This window comes from Drosophila suzukii, chromosome 3 (genome assembly GCF_043229965.1).
Source record: "Drosophila suzukii chromosome 3, CBGP_Dsuzu_IsoJpt1.0, whole genome shotgun sequence".
Classification (NCBI taxonomy): domain Eukaryota; kingdom Metazoa; phylum Arthropoda; class Insecta; order Diptera; family Drosophilidae; genus Drosophila; species Drosophila suzukii.
In genome coordinates, this window is record NC_092082.1 from 71,294,992 (window position 1) to 71,315,590 (window position 20,599).

Sequence of the window (20,599 nt, forward strand, 5' to 3'; positions counted from 1 at the left end):
CAATTCCATCACTAATGTTCTTATGAAGAAATTTCAAAAATTAACGGCAACCTAGGTTCTTTCCTCTCTTTAAGAGAATAACTTTGGCAGCTTTTATTTGGCCAACAGAGAGAGAGAGAGAGAGAGAGCTTTGGGTTATGTGGCCACCGTTTTCTAACGGTGTTCGGCTTAGAATACTTTCTTTCCTTGAACGCAGCAGACGCGTTTTCGCTTTCTTATAACCAGAAATCTGAGAGGTAAAACAGACTTTGGTTACCCAAAAGTTTTGTCGATTTTTGGAGGCGTGATTTATAGTATATGAAAAGTTAGCGCAGTTGTTCGGTTACTTTCTTAAGTGCGCGATTTATTGGTTCGATAAACTGCATTGTTTTGTGAGTGAGTGAGTGTGCTGTTGTGTGTGTGTGTGCGTGTGTGTGGTTTTGAAAGTGGCTAGTGCAGATGCTTGAGATATTCTCCGGTGGCCCTTTAATTCGATGGATTCCCAAACGTGCCTAAGTGCTCCCCGAATGCATCGATAATTCGCTCATGCGGCCAATTTACTCAATTTACACTTGAGCCTTCGTGTATGTGTGTGTGTGTGTTTGTGACTGTATGTGACTGTGTGTGTTTCGTATTCGCATCAAAGTTGGCATGTTATTTTGTGTTGCCTGCTTCTTGGCGTTTTTATTATTTTCCACTGCTTTACTGTGTTCGCTTTTGTTGTTGTCTTATCGATTTCTTGTGTTATTTTTAGCGTGATTTGCATATGTATGTGCGTGCTCTCTCCTTATGGTTGTGTGTGTGTATGAGAGAGTCCAAGTTGTTTGTGCTTGTTTTTGCGCTTCCTTTACGCTTTTCTTTGTGTTTGTGCGTGTGTTTGTTTTTTTTTTGGTGTAATCGAATCTTGGCCGCTAATCAAATGAATTACGTCTTGTGTCACTTTCAGTTTTTGGGCTAAAACAACATGGCTTCGAGGAATCTGTTGGCCATCCTTCTCTTGGCCAGCATCTGCATGGCCCAGGCATATCCGGCTTTGTTGCCCTACATCTACAGTGAGTACCGCACTCGCTCGCACCCCTTGACCCCCATCGTTTACCCTCTCTAAATGGTTGATTTGCATTCCAAACCGGCCCAGATTTGCGCACAGAAAGCCGAAGTTTATACATATACTCATGCAGCTAGATAGAAACTTTTATAAATCAATATAATTACCTAATTAGTTAAAATATATTTGACATTTATATTTGTATCAAAAGTATCCAACAATATATTTTTAAACTGAGAAGTATGATCAATTTATTTAGAAAGATGGTTATCCTTTATTCACTGCATACTTTTAGTTGCCAGAAAAGTACATTTAACATTTTTTTTTTAAACCCATGTGATTCATATTTAAATATTTCTTTGAGATGGTATATTCTTCAAAAACTAAGAGATTTGCTAGTTTTAGTTATTAGATTAGAATCAAGGTATAAAAAGATCTCTTAAGATACAATATAACGACTTTATTCTAAAATTTATGGCATTGTAAGTAATTTAATACCATAGGCCTTTAAATTCACACAGACATGATTAACTATTTCCTGGTTTTAATGATTTCTTATGCAAATATCTAGAAAAAAGGTTTTTAAATTTTAATCCATGTTTTTAAATGCACCTTGTACATAATAGGTTTAAAGAATTCATTGTTATATAGTGTTACTGATAATATAGTTTCGGAAAAGGTAACTTTTTTGAAATAAAAAAAATAAAAATCCACCTAATTCGATGGGCTGGATAACTTTTGTACCATTTTCCAAATCAGATCCTTCCAAACGAAGCAGCGGTGACACTGTTTTCCCCCAAATCGAGGACGATGTGAGTGAGCTTGACCAGCTGCGAAATGAACCGGGAGCGGTGGTGGCCAAGCGGCAGCACGACGGAAGTACCGCCCGCACCACCACAACCACCAAGGAGAGCGTCGAGGAGGTGGCTGCCGTTCCCGAACCTGGCTCAAATCCGAATGCGAATATTCTGCCGGACTTGGAGAGGCAGTTGGAGGTGGCCACGCCTCTAATTTCGACCACAACCACCACTAGCACATCGGCCACCACAACGACGGCCACTTCCAAGGAAGAGGGTGAAAGGTCACAGCTGGAGGAGCCAAAAACGCAGATCAAAACCGTGGTGGAGCCGACGGCCCATGCCAAGGTAAGTGCCCATCCCCAATCCCCGCTAGAAAATCGTCCTTTAGGCCGCTTGGTAAAATCCGAAATCCTCTTTTGCAAAATCCAAGTGTATATCTACGAAACCACCCAAAAACCAACAGGCATTTTACGGGGCGGCTCGTCTAGCTTTTGGCCAAAATCCAGAGGTGCTACCAACGACCACGACCACAACCACATCCACCACGACCACGACTACGACGGCAGCTCCTCCGGCTGAAGCCGAGCCGGAAGCCGATTCCCAACCACCAGCGGAAGCGGAAGCTAAAGAAGCCGCGGAAACGGAAGCGGAAACAGCGCCAAATGTGGCCGGAGAACCAGTTGAGGCGGAGGATCCCATCGGCGAAGTGGCCGAAACCGAACTGACCGCCCTAAATCCGCCCAAGTCCAAGCCAAATCAACACGAATCGAACAAGGAGACCATCGGTGACATTGTCTTCGATGTGGTGGCCCGAACCACGGAGCGAAGGTCCAGCACGCCCAAGATCACGGCCAAGGTTCTTATAACTAATCACAGATAAATCATTCAGCATTCGGACATGAAATATTGGCTAGCTCAGGATCAATCTATATTTAATTGGCAAAACCCACTCAAAATTTGTTGACTTATTGATTGGCAAACTTCTGAGGAAGTTTCTAAAAGTATCATTGGCAGTAAATTGGTGATATTCAAAAGATATACTTTTTAAAAATGAACACAAAAACTATTGGTCAAATCGACAAAACAAAATTGGTTCCCATCCTAACATCCCGAAACATTAATGCAATCCTAACTAACTTGATGAGGGATGCAGATCTATCCACCATGTTCTTCACAAATCTCTCATTTCTTTTAAGTTCCAGTGCTAAGAACACTCTTTAACTCCTTTCTATCTTTAATCTATTTTTCCAGACCGCCAAGAACTTGCTGCGAAGTCCGAATGGTCAGTACTCTTCGTTTGATATGGCTCAGTACATTTTCTGGACTGGCGATGAAACCGCTGTGGTAAAAGCTGTGGAGGAACTGGTTGAGGGAAAGGTGGTAAGTGGCATGTTATGAGATTTCATAAAACAGGTTTGAGGCTTTATAGATTAAATGGTAAAACAGTGTAATTTACATTTTTTTTGGGCTGGTTTTTTTTATTTATTTTTTTTAGTTTAAAAGTGTTTTGTGTAATAAGAACTACTCCTCAAGAAGAGATCACATCAGATGACTAACTTTGGGTTGTTATTAACAGTTTTTCGGCGTCTGTTTAGATTTGTGGGTTGAATTTCATCATCGTATTTAGTCTTTCATCGACTGGTAGTAATAGTGGCTGAATCCGTGGGACTTTATGAGCGGTGGTCCAAAATACTGATGGCATTTTGGTGGTCCATGGTGGTGGCGGTGGCAGCCAAACGGTGGCGAACGATGGTGGTGGTGATGATTCCCAGGATGGTTCCAATTGTGTCCGAAGTGCCAAGGATGCCCATGATGTCCATGATGACCATGATGACCATGATGTCCATGATGACCATGATGTCCATGATGTCCATGATGTCCATTGTGTTCATGGGGATCCTTATGATGACCACAGTGGAACATTCCAAATTTACGATTTTCTTGCTGGGGAGCTTCCATATTTATCTGTTTTTTTCGATTTAAGTTGCTTGTTTACAAATGAGAGAACTTCTCTGCTTGATTGTCGAAGGTGAACTGATTCCCACCGCTAAATCGAAAGCTTTTATATACCGATCGCTAGAAAAAAACTTTTAGCGATAACATTGTTTTTTATTCCATTATCTTATCAAGAAATAAGACATGCTTTATTAGAGTTAGAAATATTGTAATGCTGTTGTGCAATTGTCATATATAGTATAAACGTTAATTACTTTTATTAATAACTTGAGTTGAATAGCATTTAATATGATTTCATTCATTACTACAAATATTGCCAGATTCTGGTGTAATCGCTGCCTCTACTTTTGCCCTGCCTTTTTTTTAGTACGTCAATGAGCTTGGTAATATAAAAGGAATTTTGCGTAATTTTTTGCTGTATGTTAAGATACGAAAAAGTAGTACTATAAATACTACGCAAATTTTTGAACAACATTTCATTCATAACTATAAATGGGATTTTTGTTGCAGGGTTTTTAAGATAAGTAAAAATTGTATTATAAGTACTACACAAACTTTAAATAAATAAATTCCATTCAAACTTCAAATTTCGGTACGCTTTTTTTGTATATTATTATTTTTAGCGAAATTATTTTATAACAATTTCATTTATGATTGTAAGTATTGATTCATTGTTGTGTAATTCTTAAGTCTCATTTTTTGCCTTGCCATTAATTATTGGATGTCAATGGAGTTACTAACAGCATGTTATTTTTGTATTTTCGGGTTGTTTAAATTAAGGGCTATTAATATAATTGTGTTGTTTATTTTTTTTTTAAATTTATAGTAAAGTAAAAAAAGTATTATAAATATTATTAGGGTTAGTAATATTGTATTATATTTGGATATTTTTTTTAAATCTATAATAAGCGTATGTATATATACCAAGCCCACAAAAAATTTTTAAAGAATAAAAATATTGTTACATTTATGGGTCTCAGTCGTCTCATTTAATTTTTTTTTCGCTTATTTTTGATTGCCTTTAATACTAACACTTTAGTAAGATTTTATTAGTTTTGTGTTATTATTTTGTGTATGTATAAGACTTACCGGATAGTTTGAATACGGGGTATATAGGGCCAAAATGATGTAAAAATGCATACCATGGTGTAGATATAACCTTCGGCTTAACTAATTTAAATGTCTCTCTCTTGAAACGGGTGATTTCACCCGCTTCCTAGCTAATAATATATTACTGACTATTTAATAAGCTCTGCCTCATCGTTTTTCGTAGATTACCCGGGAGAGCGCTCTAAAATTCCTGCAGGACATTCGGCTGGGGATAGAGTTCTTGCAGCGGTCCTACGCCAATCGAATTTTCCCCGAGGAGGTTCGCCAGAATCAATTAAAGCGGCACAGTCCACCCAAAACCACGCCCCCAACCACATCCACTACTACCACAACAACAACAAGTACAACCACAGAAAAGCCTTTCCCAGAAGTCCACGAATCCGGTTTGGAATCAGGTATCGCACGAGGCGCAGGAATCCTGCCCGCGAAGAATTTCGATAGTTTTACCTTCTGGAACAAACTCAAAGTTTTGGACAGCGAGGCACAGCAAGGTGGGTAATAACATGATATATATTCACAAATATTACAAAGTTGTATCTAATTCCTCAGATGTAAATGATTATGACGAGGGTCGGGCTAAGATTGTGGAATACTTATACAATGAATACTCCCTGGAGGAGATTCTCTACAAGCTGGCAAAGGTATTTACAAAAAATGTAACAGAAATATGGGCTGCTAATATATGATATATCATTTTAAGGTAATGTTTGCCCAGTCGCTTTCTCATGGATCTGATGAGGCCCAAATGGAGCTGCAAAAGCTCACCGAATTTCTAGAGCGCGAGGGTAACATGGGTGTCATACCCATTGACTTGCAGAAGAAAGTTTTAAGTGAGTACACTATTAACTTTATAAGCCTTAATCAGACGATTTGGTGTTGTATCAATTTAAAGATACTTTTTCAGTCTTCTAGATCATGAGATATGTTAGTAAATAATATGTATGAGTAATAAATAATTTCTTAATTTTAATTTCTGATGATAAAAAAGTAGAAGATCCCCTTTAAAATCGTCCCTGAGAATTATATAGAAAATCGTCTGATAGGGAGCATTCTGTGAAAATACTTAAATTTAATAAAATCCCCATTTTTTAGGAGTGCTGCTCAGCGCATTGTCGGACACTTTGACCGAACATCCGGAACTGCTGCCGGCGGCGCGGGTTAATCTGGCCAACCCATTTTACAGGCTTCCAATGCATACCCCCAGCCAATAGAGATACGTGGGGGGCTAACAGATTAATACAAATCCCTATATAAATATATGTTAACACGCATAATCCGCATCAGCTAAATGGCATATATCCACTGATCGGCGCTACTCTAAGGAGGCGCTCTCTCGGAACTTTGACTCAACTCGGCCCTAAGTTCACCCGATCGATTGGCAACTTTCACTTTGGTTAACGGATTAGCCTACGTGTAATATAGCAAAAATACTCCCGTGATATTTTCTGGTCAGGCAGAGGGCAATGTGAGATGCAGATGCACAGAACGAACCTTTTACACTTACGGTACGATAAGAAAATCAAAAAATAAATAAAATGACAAACCAAAGTAACCGAACCAAAAACCAAACAAAACTGATGAGAGAGACTTGCGCCCCTTTGAGCTTTTAAAATTAAAATAGACTATCTTATATGTATACGTCCACGGTATGCATACGAATTGGCACACTTGCTTATATTTGATATGAGTTTGTTAGTTAGATACATTGAGAGATTGACGATGAGGTTGAGGTTGAGGTGGCTGGCAAAATCGATGAGCCGCCACGGACGACCGATTGAAGCAGGAAAGGGCTCTGAGTCCGCCTATATCAGTAGCAAATATGGTTATAACCGCTCCACAGACGAGCGACTGTCGTACATAGTTATTACTCTATATGTTCTCCCCCGAATAATTGAGCGTTGCATGCATTATTGATGGATTGGTTAAATGATTGATTGTGTTGCGAGTTACATATACGATATGCAAATAAGAACTAGAACCTGTATCAACAAATTATCGATTATACACTCAATATACATAAAAATACATATATATATATATATATATAAAGTATGTGAAAAATCTATTTATTTAAACTATTGCTCCTTTTTGGGCTCTGTGGTTTCCGGTTTGTCCAACAACTTGTTAATTCGTTCTTCTGTCATGGGCTCGTCACTATTGAAGAGTTTTTCTATCTCGGCCCGTTCATCATCGCCAATATCCTTGGCATAGAGTTTGGCCAGTTCCTCAAGACGCTTTTGGTTCTTCTTCAGATGTCCGGGTAACCAGAAAATGGTTTGCACCATTCTAATGAAAGATATGGAATTTATTAAAGGGTTTCCAGATATATGTTCGAATAAAATTGTCAGAACTATAATATCAAATGTAGTACTTCTTTTGTTCTGAATTATTTTTGTTAAATTATTATTATAGCTTAGATATAGACTTACTTAAGGAGCACAAATCCGCATACAGCCAGTAGCAGGCACATCCCTGATGTCTTAAACATGGTCCAATAGTCCACCGTAACTTGTTGGTGCTTCATTTTGGAACTACTTTGAAGATTGGCTCCTCTCGAGACTGAATTATGACTTGAACTGTCATAAATATATCCCTCGGTCCGAACCCGACAATGTTGTGGCCACGTCGCCAGGGGCAGCCGGTTCAAAAGATACGTGTATTATAGACCACACGGCAGACCAATAATATGTGGGAACTTTAAATCGATATCACATACGTCCTGATTTGATGACCCGTCCATTTAGTGGAGCTAACCCGCTAATTGAAAATATGCTTACATGTTGCTGCTAAACAAGTTGTGGTAGCGGGTTCAGCCACTTTATTGTTTTCATTTGCAATCGCACTTTCTATTTTTAACAGTTATCTTCTACAAATTACGTACTACAAAATGTTAGTAAGAATGATTAAGCTCATTATATAAAGTGAACTGGGGGTTACCCTCATAATTTTGTTAAACGTCAGACAATATTATATTAATTATTTACTAAATTTCGAATGTTTTCAAATCTTTTTTTCTTGTAGACTTTAAAATAGGACATAATAATAAATAGATCTGGATGATTCTAAATTCTAACCATTAAAATGCAATATGCTTTGAAACTTCATTTGATTAATGGGTACTAAATAATTGGAAAACGATAATAGAATCAGTCAATTCATGGGGTGTTTGTGGCTTTTTAGATTGTAAATTAGGGTACCGCGATTTTAATCAGAACAAGAAGCTGATTAGACCAGGTGTATCTATCTCTCCAATATATTTCGCTTGGGGGTCTAAAAACGCGTTCGCCAATAAATCTGATTGCGAGCTATCACAAGATAGATAATAGTCAAAAGGCTATAAAAGCTGGGATTCCGAACCACTCGGACCATAGTAGAGCTATGAAAGGAGGAACGTTAAAAGTAACTATATTACTGGTCGGTTTGGGCCTAGTATTGGCCGGTACTCGTCCGATTTCTGATTGCGTAAGTATAAGTACAAGTATACCTATATAACTCGCTTAATTTTTGATTATAATATAGATTATACTTTTAACTATTCTGAATTTTCTTACTCTTAGGGAGAGCGTATAGAAGATGATGGCTATCCGATGGAGCGCCACGTGGTGACCACCAGTGACAGCTACATCCTGACCATACACCGCATCCCGTATTCCCCCAAAACAGGAGACACTCCGAATCGTCCGGTGGCCTTCCTCATGCACGGAATGCTGAGCTCCTCCTCCGATTGGGTTCTCATGGGTCCGGAGAGGTCTCTCGCCTATATGCTGGCGGATGCCGGTTACGATGTGTGGATGGGCAATGCCCGTGGCAATACCTATTCCAAGGCGCACAAGTACTGGCCCACTTACTGGCAGCTCTTCTGGAATTTCAGTTGGAACGAGATTGGCATTTATGACGTGCCGGCGATGATTGACTACGTGCTGGCGAAGACTGGTCAGCAGCAAGTGCAGTATGTGGGCCACTCACAGGGCACCACTGTCTATCTGGTGATGGTGTCTGAGAGACCCGAGTACAATGACAAGATCAAGTCCGCCCATCTTCTGGGTCCCGCAGCATATATGGGCAGCATGAAGAGCCCGATGACGCGGGCCTTTGCGCCCATTCTCGGCCAGCCCAATGCCATCGTAGAGCTCTGCGGATCCATGGAGTTTATGCCCAGCAGCAAGTTCAAGCAGGATATGGGCATTGAGATGTGCCAGGCCACTTCTCCCTATGCCGATATGTGCGCCAACGAGATCTTCCTGATTGGAGGCTACGATTCCGAACAGCTGGACTATGTAAGTATCTAGAAGGGAAGTTGATTGATTGATTACTATATTACTATATAATTACTATATTATTACTATATAATTCTTTAGGCCCTTCTTGAACACATCAAGGCCACCTCTCCAGCTGGTGCCTCCGTAAACCAAAACCTGCATTTCTGTCAGGAGTACAACTCTGGAAAGTTCCGTAAATTCGACTACACTGCTCTTCGCAATCCCTATGAATATGGAAGCTACTTCCCTCCGGAATACAAGCTAAAGAACGCCAGGGCCCCAGTTCTATTATATTACGGAGCCAATGACTGGATGTGTGACGTAAGCGATGTCCGCAAGTTAAGAGACGAACTACCCAACATGGCACTGGATTATTTGGTGCCCTTCGAGAAATGGGCTCATCTGGATTTCATTTGGGGCACTCAGGCCAGGAAATATGTGTACGACGAGGTCTTAAAGCAGATGCGATCCCACGAGTAGGTTTATTTTTCTGCAATAAAGTGAACATATACAGCACAACTCCGAATTCGCTATTCCAATTCCACCTCGGCCATATAAGATAATATGACTGATTCGTCGTTTCTAAGTTTGTACTTTATACGGTAGTGTCCAGGAGTCATTAGTTTCTTTAGCACACGAACGTCCAGCGGATAGTCCTCCAGACGGTATTGTTCTTTTGGCAAAGGACAGGTGTTCGGATGTGGGGCATTCGAATATTCCTTGATACGTTGGTAGAAGAAGTCCTTGTAGTAGGTCTTCATAAAGTCGCAAAGCTGCACTTCGAACAACATTATCCTCTCATAGCTGCCATCGCCATCCACGGATCGTGACACCTTAAATTCCACCTGTAAAAGGAAATGATGATATATAAAATAAATTATAAGTTTTTTCTAGATTTTCGTTTCGTTATAGCCGCCATAAAGTTTTGTTGCATTAAATATACCTTAAGTCACTTTCTATTTCTTACCATCCAATCGTTGTCGAGTTGATAACGGAGATTGAGATCCCAGTTTACTTTCAGCACATTTTCCTGAAACTCAGCAATGCGCAGGCGGCTGTGCAGATAATCTTCTTCCTGGGCCAATTTCTCCAGCTTGTGGATCCTAAGTTTTCTTGCATGGACCCCAAGTGGATTGGTGGCCAGGAGGATGATTCCCAGCATCAACAGGTGATGCACTGAACCGGAAGAGGAGCCCATTTTGGTGCTTGGATGACTGTTGCTCGATCACATGCTGTAGAGGGTTTATAAGGCTGTGAATAGGGAATTGCAGGTTGTACCGGAAACAAACGTGTTTCACTATTCCAAGATATGGTGTAATTGATATCGAATTAAATTCCGTTTGGATTTTTATTATTAAATAATTGCTTTCCCGTTCTAACGCATAAAGCAAAACAAGCAGATGCTCAGCCATCGATTATAAAACGGTTTTAATTGCTAACAGCACGACAATGACGATGATCATATATAAATATAATTCATCTAGGTAAGGTAGGGTATTTACCATGGGGAATTTGATAATAGCTTTACTTTAACCCTATTTAGGTACTCTTAAACAAGAGACTTGTATATACTATAAATCTGTTTCATGTTCCAAATCCTATGGACGATTATAAATACAGTAAAGAACTTGAAATTAATGTCGATATATTTATTTGAAAGTAATATTACTATGTAATAAATTTAATTTAGAGTTTCAAATTAATTTTTTAATCGCCTAACTAGTTCAATGCTATCACAAATGATACTATTAAATACATCCGATTAATGTTTTTGATAATTTAGAAACTCAATTTTAGTCCCGAAATAGAGGCGCATTATATGGAACATATCGACAACATCTGGATTCATTCGAACACCTCCAACTCTGCCTTATATATTAACGGATAAAAAAGATGATCCAACATAGCCTTAAACTCTATACGGTAGTGCCCCGGCTTCAATAGAGACTTCAGCATTTTGACGTCCAACGGATAGTCGTCCAAGTGGTAGTGAGCTCCTTCTGGCAGAGGACAGGTGCTTGGATCCGGAGCATTCGAGTATTCCTTGAGTCGGTCGTAGAAGAATTCCTTGTAATAGGTCTTCATAAAGTTGCAAACCCCAGTTTTGGCTACATAAAATACCGATTTATATTCCCCATCGCGTTCTTCGGATCGATTTACTTCAACATCGACCTGTGGAAGAACAATTTAAATAATACATATATTGTCGCTTATAATATATTTACCAAATTAGCTATTCCTTACCTCGAAGTGGTCATCCACTTGATATTTAACCTTTAGCTCTCCGTTAACTTTAACCACATTATCCTCGACCTCGACGAAGCTTAAATTGGTTTCGAAAAATCTAGTGTCCTCCTTGAATTTCTCGAGCTTGTGGAGCTTTAGCTTTCTTTCAGCCTGCACCCCAAATAGATCGATATTAAGGAGGATGCTCAGAAGCACCACAACACTCCGAGCTGAAGAGGACCTCATTTCGATAGTTAAAAGACTGATGTTCGATCAAGTGCTGACGACGGTTTATAAAGATTGGGGATCAGCGGCAGACCAAATTGCAGCTTGTACCGGATATGTCCAATAATGTTTTTAATGAGATAGAAATGCAATCCAATTTCGTTTGTTTTATTTATATATTGCATGGCAGTCTTAACATGTGAAGCAAAAACAAGCAGCCATTGATAACGAACTACATTTAATTGCTAACAGCACGGCAATGACGATGAAGTACGATCGAGCTTAACTTAAACTCTCCATGCCCAACTTCTCTTTCTTTGATCTTAATTAAACATAAAGTTTGTTCAATATCCTGGAAATACATTGCTGTCCTTAGTGAAGGGATAACCATTTTATTTTAAACATATTTACCCTAATAATCTTTTATCAACACAAAAATGAAAAAACATTGAAGTCATATGTGTTTGATTTACTCAAAATGTTCTATTTCATATTTAAAGTCCTATAGTTTTTGTAGTTTCGTAAGCTTCGACATACTAAATTTATAACCATTTACTGTAGTCTATAAAAAACACGGGCATGAAAAGCTTAATAACAACTATTTTGCTAGCATAAAAGCATCTTTGTTAACAATAGGTACTGGCTATAGCTAAGTTACATATGTTCGATACTGTAGTGAACGAATTGCAGCTGGAATGTTAGCATTGCTCAAGGGAATCTGCCAGCCAGCCATGGGAGAGTTATTGCCTAATTATGGATTCCATCGAGATCCCGGCTAGCTCGGTGTGGTGCCAAAGTTGAGACGCAGTTGCTCCAGAAACACGAAGGTGATGACCGTGTGGGGACCAAGACGCACAAAGGCCGGTACATAGCCCTTGAAGAAACCGAGGGGTCCCAACTTGGCCGTGTGCTTTATCACGTCCCAAAGACCGGAGTACTCTCCGGGCTTAGCGTTCATCGATCGCGTCTTTAGAACATCCAGTGGCTGGGTCAGGGTGGTGGCTATCGTTCCGGCCACCAGGGAGGCGGTGAAGTGGGTGATCAGGTTGTCGTGGAAATAAGGCGTGGCCAGCAGGTAGATCTTTGTCTGGTCGTAAAAAGCAATCTGGCCGATGGTCATCAGGATACCACGAGCAGTCGCTGTGGTGGCGCCGGAAAACAGTCTAGCGAATCCCTCTTGCCGGTACACCTTGATCAGTCCATCGAAGGCGTTCTTATAGCTAAATTAAAGAGATGAAAAATTGTAGTGGTTTTCAGAATTTTTGTATAGCGATATGAGACGATACTTCCATTTCATTACAAAAATGTATGAAGACTATATATTGTGGTTTAAAGAGCTAAATTAAAACTTTAAATTTGTTGGGAAGTAATATTCCCTGCAAGCTTATAATTGTACATATGTATTGTTTTAATTTGAGTTACGATCTTACAATCGAGCTTCATTTAAAAAATACCTATAATAACTACCGTACCGTATAGGCCTTATTTTATTGGAAAGTACACAAATAACTAATGAAGAAGTTTTGATATCTGTTTGAATACCCTTTTTAAAATCCGTACTGGTTGTAGTACTTACTTGCGTCGCTGTTCCTGGGGCAGTTTTACGTCGTTCTGCATGCGAACATTGACCATGTCCGCCGGCGTTCCCACAATTCCGCCCACCAGACCGGAGGCTCCGGCAAGTGCCACTTTGCCGGCGAAGGTGTCCGTCTTAACGTAATCCTTTCCGGCCTCGTAGACCCCAAAGCGGGCTGTGGAATAGGTCATTTGGCGGAGCATCGAGGCGGAGAGGCCGTTGTAGAAGACCAATATACCCTGTTCGCGGGCCAATTTCGGGATCAACTGGGCAACCGACAGGTGTCCCTGTTGCGTCTGCAGCGTGACCTTGATGAGGTCGAGTGGGTGGGTCACCACAGCGGCTCCTACGCTCGCCAATCCTCCAAAAAACCATCTTGATTTTCTCTCTTGTTTGGCCATCTTGCACGTATGAAATCCTTAGCTAAAAGTTGGTAAAAATAAAGAATTATTTACGTGTTTAATTGGACACCATTCTTATACCTATAAAAAGGTGGTACGGCTACTAAATCGAATTTCTTTCGAGGGGCGGCATTTTCAGTGGGTCGGTTGTGTTATGTCATGCCGGTGGGCCTTAAAGGAACTGACGGTATTTAAGGACCCCGAACCATCGGGAAATCAGCTGGGCGGTTGCGCGAAAGCTCAGCTTGAAAGCTTTCGGCGGTTAAATTAAGGTAGCTGTTATCGTAAGCGTAGCCAAAATTTATCATTGGGTAAAAAGGGTTCGAAAATTTGTACTTTGTATCTGGACTCCATAACCATTTCATTTTTTAATGTTTAAAAACTATTTAAAACTCTTTCATTTAATAGCTATATGCATGTCTTCAAAACAAATTTTAAAGTCTTCAAATTGAATTATAATTATATGTTTAGATGTTTATGTTTATGTTAATGATAAACTTACTTATTACATTTATCAAACGTATTACAATCATTCTACTAGATTAATTTAAAGTTTCAATTTAAAATTTAAAATTTACTCAAAATATTAAATCATTACTTATTAAAATTTAAAAATACAAAAGAAATGTTTTTGTTTGAACAACAAAAGCATAAGTAACTTGATAGTTTAATTTATAATATATTAAAGCGTATCCAAAATATGTAATTATCTTAACTAAAGTCAATGGAATATATTAAGCCCCCAAAACAACGACCATGTATATATTATATTCACTTTTCCAGCTGTTAACATTCTGTTAACCGCTAGCAGCGTTTTTGTCGCGCCTAACAGCACCGTTTTATGAGTTGGCAACCCTGCAAAACAGCTGATCGATTTCGGAATACGGTCATACCAGCACCTACAACATGTTTTTCATGTCAAATTTGTATATTTGTTCCATAAACTAAACCGAAAAAGTGATTCCCTTGCCGCCAGTGAAGAGTTCTCGACATTAGCCAGCCCACCATCTCCACGGGTGAGTAATTGGCCCGATAATTTGGGCCCCATCAACTTGCGCAACAAGTCGCCATGGCCGGCCAGCGTCCCACAATCCGCGAATTCGCCAACTTCATTTGTTTTCAGGCGTCTCTAGAGCTGTTTACATTTAGCTTTGCCCATTTGGGAATAATGCCTAAAAGATCGGTCATGAATTTATATTTGGGGTGAGATAAAAATCGAGGAATTCAGGCCAACAGAATGGGAACCTCTGTTGGAGAGCAAGAGCTGAAAAACTTTGGATATCTGTTGTGTATACTCTTTTTGAAAGGATGGGCATATCATAAAGTTGAAATGCTTTGCCCAAATATTTTTTAAAAGTGTGCTTGGAACTTTAAATTAATAATCTTTACACATTCTTTTGTAAACCACTGCAAGTCAATGCTTATATAGTATTGATGTTCTTAATCATAAACATATGTAAAGAATGTTTACAAAGGCACATCGATCCTATGAAAAATGTATATACATTACATAGTCGTAAAATTTTGTTTCAAACTCCTAATGTATACAAGAAAAACATGTAGGTATATAAACTATCGTGTTCAATGTCAAAGAACATGTTCTAATTTTAGGCGATCGTTGATGGAAACTATATATCATATAGTCTTCCAATTGCAATGAAACGCTAATATAATTATTGGAACAGAGACAAAGCGAATTTCTATTCTTTAAAACCTAAAATTTTGTATAAAACTGTTTTTTCATCTGATAGTTTTTAAACAATTTAAAATATAAAAATGAGACCCCTTAAAATAATGAAATAATAATTAAATAATTTGTATAAATTCTTTGAACACACCCACTTATTTATAACCTAAGTCATGGCATCCATATCGGCCAATTGCCCTTTGTGCCGATTGTTTTGCTGCTATTTATGAGACCCAAGACCCGGGAGTAAAGTAACAATATTTATGGGCCTGTTTGATGTCCCTGCCTTATCAACCTCCGATTGGACCCCGGTTACCGGGTTCTGTTTATAGATAGATAACATGTTTACCATCGTTCAAAATCCCGGTACACAACATTAATGCCAGCATGTGTATTCTGTTTCTTTCCCAGCTCGCCAGCTTTTATTTATTTATTCAGTTACTATTTCTGTTTGAGAACATCCACGTGCGTCAATTGCTTCATAAATTATATGCAGAAAAAAGAGACTCTCTTCTTGTTTTACTCTTACTCTTGTTTTTTTGTTTTGCCAGAATTTTATCTGAATATAAAATTGAGTGGCAGTGGTCAAAGTCGAATTAATAACGAATATCACATGATCACTTGGCATACTAAAAGTTATTTTCGCTTTTAATCGAGCCCCCAAAAAAGTCCAATTGATAATGGAATTTACTACTTATGAACAGCTGATTTTTGGGTAGACTATTCCGATCATTCTGTAACCTTTCATGGCACGAAAGATCGCGTGATTATGTAGTAATCCGTCTGAAACACTATCTGTATGGTGTTTGCCCGCTCGAAAGCCGCATGTTTGCCTTGCAAATTGAATAATAAACTGACACTGCAATTGCAATTGCTAAAGTGCTAATGAAACAAAAAATTAAGGCTTCTGGGTGGCGAAAAGCAGCCACAGCTGATGGGATATTTACCTTGAACAAGAAACGCTGCCTCTGTTTTTCCTGATGTTGATGGTTGTCTGCTTTCCGCGAAGAAAACTGTTTAATAAGTTTATAATTTTTGGCACACCAGGCGAGCGCGATAGAGAGGGCGAACTAGAAAGAGAGAGACCTCAGCACGTCATCGCTGTCCGCACAAACTGGTCTGGGTTTTGGGAAATGGGATTGGTGAGGGGTTTTTTGCTGTTGCTGGAGGCAAACGAATCGCAACGCTTGAGCACCGAAAGCGGACTGATCGCCGCCTCTAACAGCGCGCCAGATCCCACACAACAGCCGGCATTCGACCCTACACGCAAAGAAAAGAGCCCCAACCCACCCCTAAAATTCTAAAACAATATTGCATTTTTAGATCCATAACAAAAGTACTTCTACGGTTTATCTTCCAATAATAAATCAAGAAAATTTACGATGTACTTTCTTTAAAAAACTGTTTAAAGAAAACATCAAAATAATGCTAACCAGTTATTTGTCTGTCAAATATTAACTTATAGTTAAGTACTACGTTCATTATGTACACGTTTAAAAATGTTTATGATAATTTTGAAACTTTTCATTATTTTTTAAATGATGATTTCTAAGTTTGAAAGTTCCTATTGAAAAATAATTTTGGAAAATTTATTAAAAAAGCAAATCATTTAAAATTAACTTATTTCTAAAGATGTCAAGAAAGATCTAAGGACTTTCAAATGAGGTAACCATGTTTCTACCCAAATATAACAAAAAAAATTCTTAATTACCCAAAATATCTTGGTCGCCTTAAACAACGCAATTGTTTTTATAACCTGAAACTTAGGACATTTTTTTTAAGACATTTTTTCGAATATATTTTTGATTTCATTTTTTTTCTTAAGAAATGGATTATTGAAATCGTTTTTCCGAGTGTCCACATGCGCTCCGGATTTGACTCAGGTCTGCTTTATCGCGCGGTCAAGGCGGCCATGTAGGAAGTGTTCTGGTACTGGGACTGTCACCGGGATCCGGGGATTCGAGTTCCATGCCGGAGCGGGATCGACTTGCGTAGTTAGTCAGTGGTTGGCGGTCAGCAGAACGACACTGCGAGAGAGTGAGAGAGCGGGAGAAAGTCGGGTCGAGAGTCGAGTCAACATCAAACACAACTGGTGAGAGCTTTTTATTGACAACGCGTTGGCTCTCCAAGTTTTGTAGGTATGTGTGCATGTTATGATGATGGTATCGCTCACATAAGAACTCATAATACATGGGGATCGAGGTGTAATTGCGAGCTTTTGTAATACCTGGTACACCCATTCACTGTCTCATTCTCCAGTCCGTCATTATGGAATGATATTTCCATGACCATGTGGAAATGAGTCAATTTCGTTCACCCCGCAAACATTTATGTAATTTCAAGAAAATCCAGGCGTGTGCCCGCCAAAACTCATTAATCATGGGACTCATGGGATTCAGCTAATTGCCAAACCATTTTCATTTTATGCCTAATTAAATAGTTTCATTGTGCATTACAAAGTTCGATTTCGTCCAAATAGTTTGCACAATGCACTTTGGAGTCAAGGTTTAATTAGAATGTTTCTGTTTGCCTGTACTACAAATATTAAACGCTTCCAAGTGGAAAATCTGTTTCCTAGCGTGTAATCTTGGACGGGGATATTGTTGTGATAAGAACCCATAACGAGAATAAATGGGCAAATATTTTCCCCAACTATTATTAACTTTGTGCTTAAATCTTATTTAAATATTGTTGTGCACGTTTTTGTAGCATGTCCCACCATTAACACTTTTAGTATCTCCCGGCAATTTTAGCAACCTGATCCCTAGTGTTAAATTTTGATTAAATACAATGGAAAAGAACTGCAAAGGTTTATTTTTTCAAAAATAACCTACAAAAGCTTTGTCAGAAAGCTTTTCCTTCGACATAGGAGAGTCACAAGCGCTTTGGAGCTTAAGTGGGCATTTGTCGTCGCCTCGCACATCGGCCCATTAGCTCAGTTGGTTAGAGCGTCGTGCTAATAACGCGAAGGTCGCGGGTTCGATCCCCTCATGGGCCAAATTAAATTTTTTTATTTTTTTTTAAATTTGTATACCAAGATTATTATTTAAAGTAAAGGATTCAACCAAATCAAACATCCTATAAAGTTTCTAACATCATTTACTTTTGTAGAAATTTTCTATTCATATCTTTTACTTGTTTGTTTTTTAATATATTAGTAGGTTTATAGATAAATCATAAAAAATATGATCAGAAACAAAAAATACCATAATAAAATATTTGCATCCATAACCTGAATGCTAAGATAAATAAAGAAAATGTACTTTAGCCAATAAATAACCAACAAACTCCTATTACTTTTTATTAATGCTTAATAATTTATTATATCTTGGTTTATTAACTCTCACTGTTGTATATAAAGTACATTTTCTTGGATCGTGGCCACGTGTGCCGCTGACAGCAATGATGAAGTGACAAGATGGAAATTCCCTTCTTATTCATTTTCCCTCACCAATTTTGGCCAATAAATTTCAAGTTGTTGGCCTCGTTCAAGTGTTTTTAACCTCATCGACTTCGTCGCCACGTGACCCGTCCCAAAAAAAGAAGACTAAATACTGCGTACTTAATTAATTGAACTTCGCAGATGACATTTACAAATTGACCCATGGCTGTTTTCTTTTATGCTATTTCAGATCCGCACGCGTAGTAGAAACAATGGCCACCTCAGTGCTGCTAGCCTGTGGACTCAATGAGCAGAAATTGCCAGGATTCGTGCACATTAGCGAGGAGTCGAATGTGGATGGCAGCTTCCTGATCAGCTGCATTTTGGGCCAGAGGCTACGAATCTCCAACGCTGGAACCCTGCTCGTCTGCCTGCAGCATCACTATCAGCATTATTTTAATGCTGGTATGAGATTGGGCTACAATACGAATATTTTCCGTGGGAAAACCCTGGGGGTCATCGATGTCCTGAGCGATATGGCCGTCGAGGGATTGGCCTCCAAGTGGCTACGCAATTCCGAGGGTCAAACACTAACCGAGCAGCTAGTAGAGGACATCCGTGCCCAGGTGGAGAGCAACTATGCCAGTCGCAATTCCTACACAGTTCTGATTGACAATCTGTCCATTTTGTTCAATTTGGGCGCGAGCAAGCTGCAGGTTCAGCAGTTCTGCCAGGATCTGGCCGCCCTCGCCAAGGAGCGCGATAATCTCACGGTGATTACCAAGCTCAGCAACAGCGACATCTACCAGCTGACGGATAACAATGTGGCCAAGCTCGGACAGGTGCGCATCCAGGTGTTGCGCTTGAAGAGCGGTGTGTTCCGGGAGGTGGACGGCAAGCTCCTAATCGAACGTGTCCTAGACGAGGGCAATTACGCCTGCGAGGAAACGCGCAAGGAGGTGCTCTACAAGGTCAACGATCGCAACGTCAAGGTCTTTACACCGGGCGAAATCGGGGTGAAGGTCTAGAGGCGGGTCACGCACAAATAATTGTATGAATTTTAATAAAGCCATTTTTTGTATATTCTGAGAATTGCCAGCCAAAGGTTTCATTTTGCGGCGGAAATTTACTGCGTCTGTTACACTTAGAAATCATGTTCAGGCTTAAGTCACATTTTATAAAATTTTAACACAAGCAGCTATAAATGTATTAAAAAGTTTTAAAAACATACATATTAGTAAAGTGTTTTCAAATTGTATTTCACTATTGTTTTGCTATCTTGTTAATGTATGAAGAGTATGTATTATTACTTTAGATTTTAAAACACATATGTCTTAAGTATTCAAAGGACTGTACCACCAACTGGTCATCCTCCAGTGGTCAATGCGCCGTTCAATCTAATTGCCTTTGTCCGTCTTTTATCTAGAAGCATCTGTTGACGTCACCCTCCGAATCGAAATACTGATGAATTTATGTCTGGTCACGATCAATAAGGAGCCAGTATAAACGACTCGAGGCGGTAACCCAAGACAGCGCCAGAAAAGTTTGATTTCGTAGGCCCACATAAAGGCTAAATGACGTCGCCGACAATAAAAGCGGGCAATTGAATTTTTCCAAGCCATACAGCACAAAAAAAAGTTGATTAACTACGACTGAATCGCTGTCAAAAATGTGCTTCGGTTGCAAAGACTTTTTGGGGTCCAGTTCCAGGAAGATTTATTTATATCTGTTAAGCCCTCGAAATGGATTGAGTTTTACCGCCGGGCATAATGGCTTTTCAGTTTGTTAATTACTAGAAATTTTCCTATTCCCCAAACACTTTATGACAAACTTTGATGGAAATGCCCGAAGGAAATTTGATATTTTATGGTATACAAGATGACGAGTTAATGTCTTGTACTTGATTAATGGACATTCTATTTAAATGCCTGTAATTTTTTTGTGGTACACGTC

At 39.2% G+C, this 20,599-nt stretch overlaps 7 protein-coding genes and 1 non-coding gene across 13 annotated transcripts; 4 read left to right on the forward strand and 4 right to left on the reverse strand.

Annotated features, from left to right (window-relative positions):
- The first annotated feature begins 153 nt into the window (after positions 1-153).
- Positions 154-6,933, forward strand: LOC108018310 (ras guanine nucleotide exchange factor glfB). 3 transcript variants are annotated; one of them, XM_036818850.3, is made up of 9 exons: positions 155-236; positions 926-1,031; positions 1,784-2,169; positions 2,255-2,680; positions 3,076-3,204; positions 5,054-5,381; positions 5,440-5,531; positions 5,591-5,720; positions 5,983-6,933. In XM_036818850.3, exons 2-9 carry the CDS (start codon positions 944-946, stop codon positions 6,099-6,101), a joined length of 1,698 nt encoding a protein of 565 aa, XP_036674745.3. In that variant the 5' UTR covers positions 155-236; positions 926-943; the 3' UTR covers positions 6,102-6,933. The 3 variants fall into 3 exon arrangements, with proteins under 3 accessions (XP_036674747.3, XP_036674745.3, XP_036674746.3); XM_036818851.3 differs by having other exon boundaries at positions 2,288-2,680; XM_036818852.3 differs by lacking the exon at positions 2,255-2,680 and having other exon boundaries at positions 154-236.
- On the reverse strand, positions 6,928-7,488 carry LOC108018307 (uncharacterized). The gene is made up of 2 exons (XM_036818855.3): positions 7,320-7,488; positions 6,928-7,176 (listed from the first exon to the last, which is right to left on the reverse strand). The coding sequence occupies exons 1-2, from the start codon at positions 7,412-7,414 to the stop codon at positions 6,966-6,968; spliced, it is 306 nt and encodes a 101-aa protein (XP_036674750.1). The 5' UTR covers positions 7,415-7,488; the 3' UTR covers positions 6,928-6,965.
- A 661-nt stretch (positions 7,489-8,149) lies between these two features.
- Positions 8,150-9,668, forward strand: Lip3 (Lipase 3). Its single transcript, XM_017085846.3, has 3 exons — positions 8,150-8,352; positions 8,448-9,167; positions 9,249-9,668. The coding sequence occupies exons 1-3, from the start codon at positions 8,269-8,271 to the stop codon at positions 9,627-9,629; spliced, it is 1,185 nt and encodes a 394-aa protein (XP_016941335.2). The 5' UTR covers positions 8,150-8,268; the 3' UTR covers positions 9,630-9,668.
- Positions 9,603-10,369, reverse strand: CheA87a (Chemosensory protein A 87a). Its single transcript, XM_017085847.4, has 2 exons — positions 10,117-10,369; positions 9,603-9,994 (listed from the first exon to the last, which is right to left on the reverse strand). Exons 1-2 carry the CDS (start codon positions 10,345-10,347, stop codon positions 9,680-9,682), a joined length of 546 nt encoding a protein of 181 aa, XP_016941336.2. The 5' UTR covers positions 10,348-10,369; the 3' UTR covers positions 9,603-9,679.
- A 624-nt stretch (positions 10,370-10,993) lies between these two features.
- Positions 10,994-11,622, reverse strand: LOC108018306 (uncharacterized). The gene is made up of 2 exons (XM_017085844.4): positions 11,394-11,622; positions 10,994-11,321 (listed from the first exon to the last, which is right to left on the reverse strand). The coding sequence occupies exons 1-2, from the start codon at positions 11,619-11,621 to the stop codon at positions 10,995-10,997; spliced, it is 555 nt and encodes a 184-aa protein (XP_016941333.2). The 5' UTR covers position 11,622; the 3' UTR covers position 10,994.
- A 130-nt stretch (positions 11,623-11,752) lies between these two features.
- On the reverse strand, positions 11,753-16,475 carry Dic1 (Dicarboxylate carrier 1). 2 transcript variants are annotated; one of them, XM_036818853.3, is made up of 3 exons: positions 16,212-16,475; positions 13,177-13,599; positions 11,753-12,820 (listed from the first exon to the last, which is right to left on the reverse strand). In XM_036818853.3, the coding sequence occupies exons 2-3, from the start codon at positions 13,575-13,577 to the stop codon at positions 12,376-12,378; spliced, it is 846 nt and encodes a 281-aa protein (XP_036674748.1). In that variant the 5' UTR covers positions 13,578-13,599; positions 16,212-16,475; the 3' UTR covers positions 11,753-12,375. The 2 variants fall into 2 exon arrangements, with proteins under 2 accessions (XP_036674748.1, XP_036674749.1); XM_036818854.3 differs by lacking the exon at positions 16,212-16,475 and adding an exon at positions 13,659-13,813.
- Elp6 (Elongator complex protein 6) lies at positions 14,433-19,876 on the forward strand. Of its 3 annotated transcripts, none has more exons than XM_017085839.4 (2): positions 14,433-14,593; positions 18,897-19,876. In XM_017085839.4, exon 2 carries the CDS (start codon positions 18,919-18,921, stop codon positions 19,672-19,674), a length of 756 nt encoding a protein of 251 aa, XP_016941328.2. In that variant the 5' UTR covers positions 14,433-14,593; positions 18,897-18,918; the 3' UTR covers positions 19,675-19,876. The 3 variants fall into 3 exon arrangements, with proteins under 3 accessions (XP_016941328.2, XP_016941330.2, XP_016941329.2); XM_017085841.4 differs by lacking the exon at positions 14,433-14,593 and adding an exon at positions 17,172-17,356; XM_017085840.4 differs by lacking the exon at positions 14,433-14,593 and adding an exon at positions 17,200-17,402.
- On the forward strand, positions 18,189-18,262 carry TRNAI-AAU (transfer RNA isoleucine (anticodon AAU)). The gene has a single exon. It is a non-coding gene; the product is annotated as a tRNA-Ile (tRNA).
- Positions 19,877-20,599: the final 723 nt, after the last annotated feature.